At 35.5% G+C, this 15,243-nt stretch overlaps 1 protein-coding gene across 1 annotated transcript; it reads right to left on the bottom strand.

Moving 5' to 3' along the window:
- Positions 1 to 1,366: 1,366 nt before the first annotated feature.
- Positions 1,367 to 2,775, bottom strand: LOC142379450 (general transcription factor II-I repeat domain-containing protein 2-like). The gene has a single exon (XM_075464605.1). It carries the CDS (start codon positions 2,751 to 2,753, stop codon positions 1,530 to 1,532), a length of 1,224 nt encoding a protein of 407 aa, XP_075320720.1. The 5' UTR covers positions 2,754 to 2,775; the 3' UTR covers positions 1,367 to 1,529.
- Between the last annotated feature and the right edge of the window lie 12,468 nt (positions 2,776 to 15,243).

Raw genomic sequence — 15,243 nt, 5'->3', positions numbered from 1 at the left:
CTTTTAGATTCTTTAGCTGTTTAGCCTTTTTTAGCTTTTTTAGCTAACTTCTAACTCTAACTCTTTAGCTCCTTCAGCTGTTAGCTTATTCAGCTCCTTTAGCTTTAGCTTCTTCAGCTGTTAGCTTCTTCAGCTGTTTTAGCTTTAGCTCCTTCAGCTGTTAGCTTCTTCAGCTGTTTTAGCTTCTTTTAGCTTCTTTAGCTCCCTTAGCTTTTAGCTTCTTCAGCTCCTTTAGCTTTAGCTTCTTCAGCTGTTAGCTTCTTCAGCTGTTTTAGCTTTAGCTCCTTCAGCTGTTAGCTTCTTTAGCTCCTTCAGCTTTAGCTTCTTCAGCTCCTTTAGCTTTAGCTTCTTCAGCTCCTTTAGCTTTAGCTTCTTCAGCTGTTTTAGCTTTTTTTAGCTTCTTAAGATTTTTTAGCATGGTTGTTCAGCTCTTGCATTCTCACAGCTGTTTCGCAGGAACAGCTCTTTCTAGTTATTATTATTATTCCGCCGTTTTTCGGCATTCAACTACTTCAGCATACTTTGAGCTATTTCAACAAATTTGGTATCAAAATGTTCAGCTCATTCAGCTCTTGATGGGAATGTATTTTTGGTGTTTGTAACTTTTCAACTTTTTAAGATATTAAGCTTTTTGTTCAACTTTTTTCCCATTGAAACTAATGTTAAATTTTCAAATCTCTTCAAATCCTTTCAAATCCTTTCAAATCTTTCAAATCTTAACTAGTTCAGCATACTTTCAGCTAGAGACACCATTCAAATTTTAAAATGTTCATAAGACATTCAGCTATTACCAATTGTTTCATCTTTTAAAAATATTCAGCCAATTTTGAAATATGACAGTTTCAAAAATATGAAAATTAAGTTCTCCAAATCCTTATCTTCAAATGCTTTCAAATCCTTCAAAATCTTCAAATCTATTCAAATCGTAACTGCTTCAGCATACTTTAACCTAGAGACACCATTCAAATTTTAAAATGTTCATAAGACATTCAGCTGTTACCAATTGTTTCATCTTTTAAAAATAATCAGCCAATTTTGAAATATGACAGTTTAAAAAATAGGAAAATGAAGCTCCTTCTTGGATTTTAGAGCAGGGGTGTCAAAGTCAAATACACCGAGGGCCAAAAAAACAAATTTGTTACAAGCCGAGGGCCGGACTGGTTCAATGTTTATTAGAACATATTGAAATGATTGCACATTAAACATTTATATAAACATTTTCAACAGGCAAACAGCAAAAAATTAAATTGTTTTTATAAACAATTTAAAAACAACAACAACAACAACAACTGCTTTCAAATAGTATAATAAAAAAATAAATCAAATCAGTTGTATTCTTTCTCATGGCATCTGCAATTTCCGCTGAGCCCATTCAACTGAAAAATAAATATAAATAAATAAAATAAAATAAAATACAAAATCTATGGCACAGAGACAAAACAATACTCCCTTCAAAGAAAAATCACGTCTTGTCGAAACAAATGTAAGAATTTAACTGAATTAAAAACTGAAAATACGCTCTGTGATGCTCACTTGTCTGAGGAGGAGCCTGATACTTGGTGGTGTCTCATCATTTGCACAAGTTCATCGATGTTCGGGGTTAGGCTCTGAGCTGAGGAAATCCTCAGGATTGAGTGAAGGTGATTGTCGGTAAGACGGCTCCTGTGTGATGTTTTGTTTAGCTTCATTAATGAGAACAGTTGTTCACACAGGTATGTGCTGCCAAACATAGAGAGCGTCCGAGCAGCTTGGATGCGCAACTGGGGCATTGTGTCGGGGATGAAACGTGCAAACTCAGCAGCACCCACTCTCTCGTATTTTACTTTCAGTGTGTCATTGCACTGGAGCTCAATCAACTCCATTTGCAGTTGTGGTGGTGCGCTTTCCACATCAACTGCAAAGGGATTGCTGAGCAGTTCAAAGCTGCTTTTTTGGGCTTCAAAGTCAGCAAATCGGCGTTGGAAGTCGGCGGCAAGTGTGTTGAGTTTATCAGCGAACTGTGCACTCGGGAACACAGCGGTAGAGAGCTTCTCCTTCATGGTCTGGCAGCTGGAAAAGTGGCTCAAGTTTTCTTTACGCATCTGCGTCTCCCACAGACTCAGCTTGGTTTTAAAGGCCTTCACTGTTGTGTACATATCAGAGATGACACGTCCCCGTCCCTGCAGCTGCAGATTCACCACATTCAGATGGCTCGTGATGTCGCAGAGAAACGCCATTTCACACAGGAAAGTTTCATCTCGGAGCTCTGTTGTGTCTTTCCCCTTGCTTTCCATGAACATACAGATCTCCTCACGCAGCTCGAAACATCTTTGCAGCACCTTTCCCTGGCTTAGCCATCGCACCTCTGTGTGATACGGTAAGTCACCATACTCTGTATCGAACTCTCCCAGAAATGCCTTGAACTGGCGGTGATTTAAACCTTTGGCTCTGATGATGTTAACTGCTCGCTTTATGGTGCTCATTACATGTTCCATTTTCAAGGCTTTGCCACACAATGACTCCTGGTGTATGATGCAGTGATAAGCTGTCAGCTCATCTGTGACGTTTTCCTCCCGCATCCTCTCACGCATCCTTGCCACCAATCCACTCCTGCGCCCACACATTGCGGGTGCTCCGTCTGTGGTTAATCCCACAAGTTTTTCCCAAGGCAGCCCCATCTCATTTACACATCTGGATACCTCTTCATACAGATCTTGTCCTGTAGTTGTGCCATACATAGGACGTAATGCCAAAAACTCTTCTGTTATGCTCATGCTGGAGTCTACTCCACGGACGAAAATTGACAGTTGGGCGATGTCAGATGTGTCCGTGCTCTCATCCACAGCAAGAGAATATGCGATGAAATCTTTTCCCTTTCTCACAAGCTGTTCTTTTATGTTGGTGGAAAGCTGGTCTACACGTTCAGCAACGGTGTTTCTGCTCAGGCTCACGTTTGAGAATAGAACTCTTTTGTCTGGGCACACTGCGTCACAAACTTCAAGCATACACTTTTTGATAAACTCTCCTTCTGTAAAGGGCCGGGCTGATTTTGCGACCTCTTTTGCCACAATAAAGCTGGCCTTGACAGCAGCCTCGCTTTGTGATTTTACATGTGTGAACATAGCCTGCCTGGACTTAAGTCCTCGTTTTAATTCTTTCACCTTCTGTAGCCTTTGTTCCGTGTCCATATTCTTATCTTTGACTGTGTGTTTCTGAGATGTTTGATAGTGCCTTCTTAGGTTGTATTCTTTCATGACCGCCACACTTTCTCCACACAGAAGACACACAGGTTTGCCTTTTACCTCCGTAAACAGGTACTCTGCCTCCCACCTGGCTTGAAAGTCCCTGTTCTCAGCGTCCACCTTACGTTTTGCCATTTTTGACTCTGACAGCTGATGAATAATGAAGCCGCTTGTTCGCGCTGCAGTGACTTCGCGGGCTACCGTTGCATTGTGGGGGATGTAGTGTTGGTGCTTCCAAAACGCCAGCGGGCGGCTGTGGCCTGCGGGCCGGTTCTAATGGTAATTAAATATCATCCAGAGGGCCATAGATAATTTATTCGCGGGCCGGATCTGGCCCGCGGGCCTTGACTTTGACATGTGTGTTTTAGAGTGAGACATTCAGCAGTGCTGATAAGTTTCAGCTTTTCAAACAAATTACTATAACTTTCATACAGTTTAACTGAGAGAAACAAATTATACCTTAAAATGTAGGAAAACGTGTCCTCTTTCAGCCAATGTAACTCTTAAAGAGCTCACATGGACAGATTTTGAACTATGAGCCTTTAAGCTTGAACAACTTGTCAAATTTTGAGGAAATCTGCCATTTTTGAATCAGATTCAAGTGTTTCAAACTGCTTCGATTTAAATATAGTTGACTCCACAGATGTAAAACTACTTTGCTAAGTTCCTCTAAGCCTTCTGCTTCTAATGATGTTAAAATTATTTTTGTAGCTGCTCAACTTTTCTCACAAGACGCGATAGAAGACAGTCTGCGCCTCAGATTTGTCCCGCGGCTGCAGCAGCTAGCTCTGTGTCTGTCTGTGTACTCTTTAACTAGGTCAAATGCACTTCCGGTTTGACAGAACGAAATGGCTTAATGGTAACACTACCAGCCTTTCGTGCAGGTGGCCTGGGTTCAATCCCCATCATGTCAGACCACACTTTATATATATTTTTTTTAATATAATTATTTAAGCATACTTTCAGCAATTTCAACTGTTTCTAGCTTAATTTTTATCTTCAAATTCTTCAGATCATTTCAATCCTTTCAAATCCTTCAAATTCTTCAGATCATTTCAATCCTTTCAAATCCTTCAAATTCTTCAGATCATTTCAAATCCTTCAAATCTTAACTACTTTTGCATACTTTCAGCTAGAGACACCATTCAATTTTTAAAATGTTCAAATCTTTTAGCTTTTTAAGATTTTTCTTTATTAAGGTAATTCAGCTCATGCATTCTCACAGCTGTTTCGCAGGAACAGCTCTTTCTAGTTATTATTCTTCCGCCGTTTTTCGGCATTTAACTACTTCAGCATACTTTGAGCTATTTCAACAAATTTGGTATCAAAATGTTCAGCTCTTTCAGCTCTTTCCTGCTATTATTTTTGGTGTTTGTAACTTTTCAACTTTTTAAGATATTAAGCTTTTTGTTCAACTTTTTTCCCATTGAAACTAATGTTAAATTTTCAAATCTTTTCAAATCCTTTCAAATCTTTCAAATCTTAACTAGTTCAGCATACTTTCAGCTAGAGACACCATTCAAATTTTAAAATGTTCATAAGACATTCAGCTATTACCAATTGTTTCATCTTTTAAAAATATTCAGCCAATTTTGAAATATGACAGTTTCAAAAATATGAAAATTAAGTTCTCCAAATCCTTATCTTTAAATCCTTTCAAATCCTTCAAAACCTTAAAATCTTTTCAAATCGTAACTGCTTCAGCATACTTTAACCTAGAGACACCATTCGAATTTTAAAATGTTCATAAGACATTCAGCTGTTACCAATTGTTTCATCTTTTAAAAATATTCAGCCAATTTTGAAATATGACAGTTTAAAAAATGTGAAAATGAAGTTCCTTCTTGGATTTTAGAGTGAGACATTCAGCAGTGCTGATAAGTTTCAACTTTTCAAACAAATTACTATAACTTTCATACAGTTTAACTGAGAGAAACAAATTATACCTTAAAATGTAGGAAAACTTGTCCTCTTTCAGCCAATGTAACTCTTAAAGAGCTCACATGGACAGATTTTGAACTATGAGCCTTTAAGCTTGAACAACTTGTCAAATTTTGAGGAAATCTGCCCTTTTTGAATCAGCTTCAAGTGTTTCAAACTGCTTCGATTTAAATATAGTTGACTCCACAGATGTAAAACTACTTTGCTAAGTTCCTCTAAGCCTTCTGCTTCTAATGGTATTAAAATTATTTTTCTAGCTGCTCAACTTTTGTCACAAGACGCGATAGAAGACAGTCTGCGCCTCAGATTTGTCCCGCGGCTGCAGCAGCTAGCGCTGTGTCTATCTGTGTAGTCTTTAAGTAGGTCAAATGCACTTCCGGTGTAACAGAACGAAATGGCTTAATGGTAACTCTACCAGCCTTTCGTGTGGGCGGCCCGGGTTCAATCCCCATCATGTCAGACCACACTTTATATATTTTTTTTTTATATAATTATTTAAGCATACTTTCAGCCATTTCAACTGTTTCTAGCTTAATTTTATCTTCAAATCCTTCAAATCCTTCAGATCATTTAAATCCTTTCAAATCCTTCAAATTCTTCAGATAATTTCAATCCTTATCAGTCACCTTGAGACTCTCTCTCTTAAACCTAACTATCAAGTTAGAAATCTCGGGGTAATATTGGACTCAGACCTGAACTTTAACAGCCACATTAAATCTGTAACATCAGCAGCTTTTTACCATCTAAAAAACATTGCCAGAATCAAAGGAATAGTGTCTAAACCAGACTTAGAGAGACTGATCCATGCGTTTGTCTCCAGCAGGTTAGACTACTGTAACGGCCTGCTCACTGGGCTCTAAACGGGCTGTAAGACAGCTGCAGTACATCCAGAACGCTGCTGCTCGAGTCCTGACCAGAACCAGGAAATACCACCATATTAGTCCAGTGCTCAGGTCTCTGCACTGGCTTCCTGTCGCTCAGAGAATAGACTTTAAAACAGCACTGCTTGTATACAAGTCTCTTCACGGTGAAGCATCAAAGTACATCTCTGACATGTTAGAGCCATATGAACCAACTCGGGCTCTGAGAACCTCAGGGAGGGGTCTCCTGCTGGTGCCCAGAGTCAGGACTAAACAAGGTGAGGCTGCATTTCAGTTTTATGCCCCTAAAATCTGGAACAGTCTTCCAGAAGATGTGAGACAGGCCTCAACTCTGACAATGTTTAAATCCAGGCTGAAAACAGTTCTGTTTAGCTGTGCATATGACACCTGAAAGTATTTTATCTGCACTCTTCACTTTTTAATTACTTAATGATTATTTTAATGGGTTTTAAATTTCTTTCTTTTTTAATTTCTTTCTTTTCTTTTATTTTTTTTATTCCTTTTTAATGGTTTTATTGCCTTCTTGTGATTTTATGTAGCTGTAAAGCACTTTGAATTGCCCTGTGTATGAATTGTGCTCTATAAATAAAATTGCCTTGCCTTGCCTTGCCTTTCAAATCCTTCAAATTCTTCAGATAATTTCAATCCTTTCAAATCCTTCAAATTCTTCAGATAATTTCAATCCTTTCAAATCCTTCAAATCTTAACTACTTTTGCATACTTTCAGCTAGAGACACCATTCAAATTTTAAAATGTTCAAATCTTTTAGCTTTTTAAGATTTTTCTTTATTAAGGTAATTCAGCTCATGCATTCTCACAGCTGTTTCGCAGGAACAGCTCTTTCTAGTTGTGAGAATGCATGAAGCATTCTCACTATTAAGTTTCTGTTTCTCTTTATTGTGAGAATGCATGAAGCATTCTCACTATTAAGTTCCTGTTTCTCTTTATTATTGTGAGAATGCATGAAGCATTCTCACTATTAAGTTCCTGTTTCTCTTTATTATTATTCCGTATTCCATATTCTTCCGCCGTTTTTCGGCATTCAAATACTTCAGCATACTTTCAGCTATTTCAACAAATTTGGTATCAAAATGTTCAGCTCTTTCAGCTCTCGATGGGAAATATTTTTTGGTGTTTGTAACTTTTCAACTTTTTAAGATATTAAGCTTTTTGTTCAACTTTTTTCCCATTGAAACTAATGTTAAATCTTCAAATCCTTTCAAATCCTTTCAAATCCTTCAAATCTTAACTAGTTCAGCATACTTTCAGCTAGAGACACCATTCAAATTTTAAAATGTTCATAAGACATTCAGCTATTACAAAATGTCTCATCTTTTAAAAATATTCGGCCAATTTTGAAATATGACAGTTTAAAAAATATGAAAATTAAGTTCTTCAAATCCTTATCTTGAAATCCTTTCAAATCCTTCAAAACCTTAAAATCTTTTCAAATCGTAACTAGTTCAGCATACTATCAGCTAGAGACACCATTCAAATTTTAAAATGTTCATAAGACATTCAGCTATTACAAAATGTCTCATCTTTTAAAAATATTCAGCCAATTTTGAAATATGACAGTTTAAAAAATATGAAAATGAAGTTCCTTCTTGGATTTTAGAGTGAGACATTCAGCAGTGCTGATAAGTTTCAACTTTTCAAACAAATTACTGTAACTTTCATACAGTTTAACTGAGAGAAACAAATTATACCTTAAAATGTAGGAAAACTTGTCCTCTTTCAGCCAATGTAACTCTTAAAGAGCTCACATGGACAGATTTTGAACTATGAGCCTTTAAGCTTGAAGAACTTGTCAAATTTTGAGGAAATCTGCCATTTTTGAATCAGCTTCAAGTGTTTCAAACTGCTTCGATTTAAATATAGTTGACTCCACAGATGTAAAAGTACTTTGCTAAGTTCCTCTAAGCCTTCTGCTTCTAATGGTGTTAAAATTATTTTTCTAGCTGCTCAACTTTTCTCACAAGATGTATTTGAAGTCAGTGTTCGGTGTCATTTCTCTCCCGCGATCGGCGGGCGGCCGTCTCATCTCTCCATATATGTTGTGTGTGTTCAACCTGCTTCGATTTAAATATAGTTCACTCCACAGATGTAAAAGTACTTTGCTAAGTTCCTCTAAGCCTTCTGCTTCTAACGGTGTTAAAATTATCTTTCTAGCTATTCAACTTTTCTCACAAAACGTGTTTGAAGACAGTCAGATTTGTCCCGCGGCTGCAGCAGCTAGCTCTGTGTCTCTCTGTGTAGTCTTTAAGTAGGTCAAATGCACTTCAGGTGTAATACAACGAGATGGCTTAATGGTAACACTACCAGCCTTTCGTGCAGGTGGCCCGGGTTCAATCCCCATAATGTCAGACCACGTTTTATAATTTTTTTATTTTATAATTATTTAAGCATACTTTCAGCATTTTCAACTGTTTCTAGCTTAATTTTATCTTCAAATTCTTCAGATCATTTCAAATCCTTCAAATCTTAACTACTTTTGCATACTTTCAGCTAGAGACACCATTCAAATTTTAAAATGTTCAAATCTTTTAGCTTTTTAAGATTTTTCTTTATTAAGGTAATTCAGCTCATGCATTCTCACAGCTGTTTCGCAGGAACAGCTCTTTCTAGTTATTATTCCATATTCTTCCGCCGTTTTTCGGCATTCAACTACTTCAGCATACTTTGAGCTATTTCAACAAATTTGGTATCAAAATGTTCAGCTCATTCAGCTCTTGATGGGAATGTATTTTTGGTGTTTGTAACTTTTCAACTTTTTAAGATATTAAGCTTTTTGTTCAACTTTTTTCCCATTGAAACTAATGTTAAATTTTCAAATCTCTTCAAATCCTTTCAAATCCTTTCAAATCTTTCAAATCTTAACTAGTTCAGCATACTTTCAGCTAGAGACACCATTCAAATTTTAAAATGTTCATAAGACATTCAGCTATTACCAATTGTTTCATCTTTTAAAAATATTCAGCCAATTTTGAAATATGACAGTTTCAAAAATATGAAAATTAAGTTCTCCAAATCCTTATCTTCAAATGCTTTCAAATCCTTCAAAATCTTCAAATCTATTCAAATCGTAACTGCTTCAGCATACTTTAACCTAGAGACACCATTCAAATTTTAAAATGTTCATAAGACATTCAGCTGTTACCAATTGTTTCATCTTTTAAAAATAATCAGCCAATTTTGAAATATGACAGTTTAAAAAATAGGAAAATGAAGCTCCTTCTTGGATTTTAGAGTGAGACATTCAGCAGTGCTGATAAGTTTCAACTTTTCAAACAAATTACTATAACTTTCATACAGTTTAACTGAGAGAAACAAATTATACCTTAAAATGTAGGAAAACTTGTCCTCTTTCAGCCAATGTAACTCTTAAAGAGCTCACATGGACAGATTTTGAACTATGAGCCTTTAAGCTTGAACAACTTGTCAAATTTTGAGGAAATCTGCCATTTTTGAATCAGATTCAAGTGTTTCAAACTGCTTGGATTTAAATATAGTTGACTCCACAGATGTAAAACTACTTTGCTAAGTTCCTCTAAGCCTTCTGCTTCTAATGGTGTTAAAATTATTTTTGTAGCTGCTCAACTTTTCTCACAAGACGCGATAGAAGACAGTCTGCGCCTCAGATTTGTCCCGCGGCTGCAGCAGCTAGCTCTGTGTCTGTCTGTGTACTCTTTAACTAGGTCAAATGCACTTCCGGTTTGACAGAACAAAATGGCTTAATGGTAACACTACCAGCCTTTCGTGCAGGTGGCCTGGGTTCAATCCCCATCATGTCAGACCACACTTTATAATTTTTTTTTTTTATATAATTATTTAAGCATACTTTCAGCAATTTCAACTGTTTCTAGCTTAATTTTTATCTTCAAATTCTTCAGATCATTTCAATCCTTTCAAATCCTTCAAATTCTTCAGATCATTTCAATCCTTTCCAATCCTTCAAATTCTTCAGATCATTTCAAATCCTTCAAATCTTAACTACTTTTGCATACTTTCAGCTAGAGACACCATTCAATTTTTAAAATGTTCAAATCTTTTAGCTTTTTAAGATTTTTCTTTATTAAGGTAATTCAGCTCATGCATTCTCACAGCTGTTTCGCAGGAACAGCTCTTTCTAGTTATTATTATTCCGCCGTTTTTTGGCATTCAACTACTTCAGCATACTTTGAGCTATTTCAACAAATTTGGTATCAAAATGTTCAGCTCATTCAGCTCTTGATGGGAATGTATTTTTGGTGTTTGTAACTTTTCAACTTTTTAAGATATTAAGCTTTTTGTTCAACTTTTTTCCCATTGAAACTAATGTTAAATTTTTAAATCTTTTCAAATCCTTTCAAATCCTTTCAAATCTTTGAAATCTTAACTAGTTCAGCATACTTTCAGCTAGAGACACCATTCAAATTTTAAAATGTTCATAAGACATTCAGCTATTACCAATTGTTTCATCTTTTCAAAATATTCAGCCAATTTTGAAATATGACAGTTTCAAAAATATGAAAATTAAGTTCTCCAAATCCTTATCTTCAAATGCTTTCAAATCCTTCAATATCTTCAAATCTATTCAAATCGTAACTGCTTCAGCATACTTTAACCTAGAGACACCATTCAAATTTTAAAATGTTCATAAGACATTCAGCTGTTACCAATTGTTTCATCTTTTAAAAATATTCAGCCAATTTTGAAATATGACAGTTTAAAAAATATGAAAATGAAGTTCCTTCTTGGATTTTAGAGTGAGACATTCAGCAGTGCTGATAAGTTTCAACTTTTCAAACAAATTACTGTAACTTTCATACAGTTTAACTGAGAGAAACAAATTATACCTTAAAATGTAGGAAAACTTGTCCTCTTTCAGCCAATGTAACTCTTAAAGAGCTCACATGGACAGATTTTGAACTATGAGCCTTTAAGCTTGAACAACTTGTCAAATTTTGAGGAAATCTGCCATTTTTGAATCAGCTTCAAGTGTTTCAAACTGCTTCGATTTAAATATAGTTGACTCCACAGATGTAAAAGTACTTTGCTAAGTTCCTCTAAGCCTTCTGCTTCTAATGGTGTTAAAATTATTTTTCTAGCTGCTCAACTTTTCTCACAAGATGTATTTGAAGTCAGTGTTCGGTGTCATTTCTCTCCCGCGATCGGCGGGCGGCCGTCTCATCTCTCCATACATGTTGTGTGTGTTCAACCTGCTTCGATTTAAATATAGTTGACTCCACAGATGTAAAAGTACTTTGCTAAGTTCCTCTAAGCCTTCTGCTTCTAACGGTGTTAAAATTATCTTTCTAGCTATTCAACTTTTCTCACAAAACGTGTTTGAAGACAGTCAGATTTGTCCCGCGGCTGCAGCAGCTAGCTCTGTGTCTCTGTGTGTAGTCTTTAATTAGGTCAAATGCACTTCCGGTGTAACACAACGAGATGGCTTAATGGTAACACTACCAGCCTACCGTGCAGGTGGCCCGGGTTCAATCCCCATCATTTCAGATCACACTTTATAATTTTTTTATTTTATTTTATAATTATTTAAGCATACTTTCAGCATTTTCAACTGTTTCTAGCTTAATTTTATCTTCAAATTCTTCAGATCATTTCAAATCCTTCAAATCTTAACTACTTTTGCATACTTTCAGCTAGAGACACCATTCAAATTTTAAAATCTTCAAATCTTTTAGCTTTTTAAGATTTTTCTTTATTAAGGTAATTCAGCTCATGCATTCTCACAGCTGTTTCGCAGGAACAGCTCTTTCTAGTTATTATTATTCCGCCGTTTTTTGGCATTCAACTACTTCAGCATACTTTGAGCTATTTCAACAAATTTGGTATCAAAATGTTCAGCTCATTCAGCTCTTGATGGGAATGTATTTTTGGTGTTTGTAACTTTTCAACTTTTTAAGATATTAAGCTTTTTGTTCAACTTTTTTCCCATTGAAACTAATGTTAAATTTTTAAATCTTTTCAAATCCTTTCAAATCCTTTCAAATCTTAACTAGTTCAGCATACTTTCAGCTAGAGACACCATTCAAATTTTAAAATGTTCATAAGACATTCAGCTATTACCAATTGTTTCATCTTTTCAAAATATTCAGCCAATTTTGAAATATGACAGTTTCAAAAATATGAAAATTAAGTTCTCCAAATCCTTATCTTCAAATGCTTTCAAATCCTTCAAAATCTTCAAATCTATTCAAATCGTAACTGCTTCAGCATACTTTAACCTAGAGACACCATTCAAATTTTAAAATGTTCATAAGACATTCAGCTGTTACCAATTGTTTCATCTTTTAAAAATATTCAGCCAATTTTGAAATATGACAGTTTAAAAAATATGAAAATGAAGTTCCTTCTTGGATTTTAGAGTGAGACATTCAGCAGTGCTGATAAGTTTCAACTTTTCAAACAAATTACTGTAACTTTCATACAGTTTAACTGAGAGAAACAAATTATACCTTAAAATGTAGGAAAACTTGTCCTCTTTCAGCCAATGTAACTCTTAAAGAGCTCACATGGACAGATTTTGAACTATGAGCCTTTAAGCTTGAACAACTTGTCAAATTTTGAGGAAATCTGCCATTTTTGAATCAGCTTCAAGTGTTTCAAACTGCTTGGATTTAAATATAGTTGACTCCACAGATGTAAAAGTACTTTGCTAAGTTCCTCTAAGCCTTCTGCTTCTAATGGTGTTAAAATTATTTTTCTAGCTGCTCAACTTTTGTCACAAGATGTATTTGAAGTCAGTGTTCGGTGTCATTTCTCTCCCGCGATCGGCGGGCGGCCGTCTCATCTCTCCATATATGTTGTGTGTGTTCAACCTGCTTCGATTTAAATATAGTTGACTCCACAGATGTAAAACTACTTTGCTAAGTTTCTCTAAGCCTTCTGCTTCTAACGGTGTTAAAATTATCTTTCTAGCTATTCAACTTTTCTCACAAAACGTGTTTGAAGACAGTCAGATTTGTCCCGCGGCTGCAGCAGCTAGCTCTGTGTCTCTCTGTGTAGTCTTTAACTAGGTCAAATGCACTTCCAGTGTAACACAACGAGATGGCTTAATGGTAACACTACCAGCCTTTCGTGCAGGTGGCCCGGGTTCAATCCCCATAATGTCAGACCACGTTTTATATTTTTTTTATTTTATAATTATTTAAGTATACTTTCAGCATTTTCAACTGTTTCTAGCTTAATTTTATCTTCAAATTCTTCAGATCATTTCAAATCCTTCAAATCTTAACTACTTTTGCATACTTTCAGCTAGAGACACCATTCAAATTTTAAAATGTTCAAATCTTTTAGCTTTTTAAGATTTTTCTTTATTAAGGTAATTCAGCTCATGCATTCTCACAGCTGTTTCGCAGGAACAGCTCTTTCTAGTTGTGAGAATGCATGAAGCATTCTCACTATTAAGTTTCTGTTTCTCTTTATTGTGAGAATGCATGAAGCATTCTCACTATTAAGTTCCTGTTTCTCTTTATTATTGTGAGAATGCATGAAGCATTCTCACTATTAAGTTCCTGTTTCTCTTTATTATTATTCCGTATTCCATATTCTTCCGCCGTTTTTCGGCATTCAAATACTTCAGCATACTTTCAGCTATTTCAACAAATTTGGTATCAAAATGTTCAGCTCTTTCAGCTCTCGATGGGAAATATTTTTTGGTGTTTGTAACTTTTCAACTTTTTAAGATATTAAGCTTTTTGTTCAACTTTTTTCCCATTGAAACTAATGTTAAATCTTCAAATCCTTTCAAATCCTTTCAAATCCTTCAAATCTTAACTAGTTCAGCATACTTTCAGCTAGAGACACCATTCAAATTTTAAAATGTTCATAAGACATTCAGCTATTACAAAATGTCTCATCTTTTAAAAATATTCGGCCAATTTTGAAATATGACAGTTTAAAAAATATGAAAATTAAGTTCTTCAAATCCTTATCTTGAAATCCTTTCAAATCCTTCAAAACCTTAAAATCTTTTCAAATCGTAACTAGTTCAGCATACTATCAGCTAGAGACACCATTCAAATTTTAAAATGTTCATAAGACATTCAGCTATTACAAAATGTCTCATCTTTTAAAAATATTCAGCCAATTTTGAAATATGACAGTTTAAAAAATATGAAAATGAAGTTCCTTCTTGGATTTTAGAGTGAGACATTCAGCAGTGCTGATAAGTTTCAACTTTTCAAACAAATTACTGTAACTTTCATACAGTTTAACTGAGAGAAACAAATTATACCTTAAAATGTAGGAAAACTTGTCCTCTTTCAGCCAATGTAACTCTTAAAGAGCTCACATGGACAGATTTTGAACTATGAGCCTTTAAGCTTGAAGAACTTGTCAAATTTTGAGGAAATCTGCCATTTTTGAATCAGCTTCAAGTGTTTCAAACTGCTTCGATTTAAATATAGTTGACTCCACAGATGTAAAAGTACTTTGCTAAGTTCCTCTAAGCCTTCTGCTTCTAATGGTGTTAAAATTATTTTTCTAGCTGCTCAACTTTTCTCACAAGATGTATTTGAAGTCAGTGTTCGGTGTCATTTCTCTCCCGCGATCGGCGGGCGGCCGTCTCATCTCTCCATATATGTTGTGTGTGTTCAACCTGCTTCGATTTAAATATAGTTCACTCCACAGATGTAAAAGTACTTTGCTAAGTTCCTCTAAGCCTTCTGCTTCTAACGGTGTTAAAATTATCTTTCTAGCTATTCAACTTTTCTCACAAAACGTGTTTGAAGACAGTCAGATTTGTCCCGCGGCTGCAGCAGCTAGCTCTGTGTCTCTCTGTGTAGTCTTTAAGTAGGTCAAATGCACTTCAGGTGTAATACAACGAGATGGCTTAATGGTAACACTACCAGCCTTTCGTGCAGGTGGCCCGGGTTCAATCCCCATAATGTCAGACCACGTTTTATAATTTTTTTATTTTATAATTATTTAAGCATACTTTCAGCATTTTCAACTGTTTCTAGCTTAATTTTATCTTCAAATTCTTCAGATCATTTCAAATCCTTCAAATCTTAACTACTTTTGCATACTTTCAGCTAGAGACACCATTCAAATTTTAAAATGTTCAAATCTTTTAGCTTTTTAAGATTTTTCTTTATTAAGGTAATTCAGCTCATGCATTCTCACAGCTGTTTCGCAGGAACAGCTCTTTCTAGTTATTATTCCATATTCTTCCGCCGTTTTTCGGCATTCAACTA

The sequence above is a fragment of the Odontesthes bonariensis genome, chromosome 4 (genome assembly GCF_027942865.1).
Source record: "Odontesthes bonariensis isolate fOdoBon6 chromosome 4, fOdoBon6.hap1, whole genome shotgun sequence".
Classification (NCBI taxonomy): Eukaryota; Metazoa; Chordata; class Actinopteri; order Atheriniformes; family Atherinopsidae; genus Odontesthes; species Odontesthes bonariensis.
Note: the sequence above shows the minus strand (reverse complement) of the source record. Positions and strands in the feature narration are given on the sequence as shown.

Excerpts from the sequence above, each read along its gene's own strand:
- LOC142379450 (XM_075464605.1), bottom strand. The coding sequence starts at position 2,753 with ATGAGCATAACAGAAGAGTTTTTGGCATTACGTCCTATGTATGGCACA.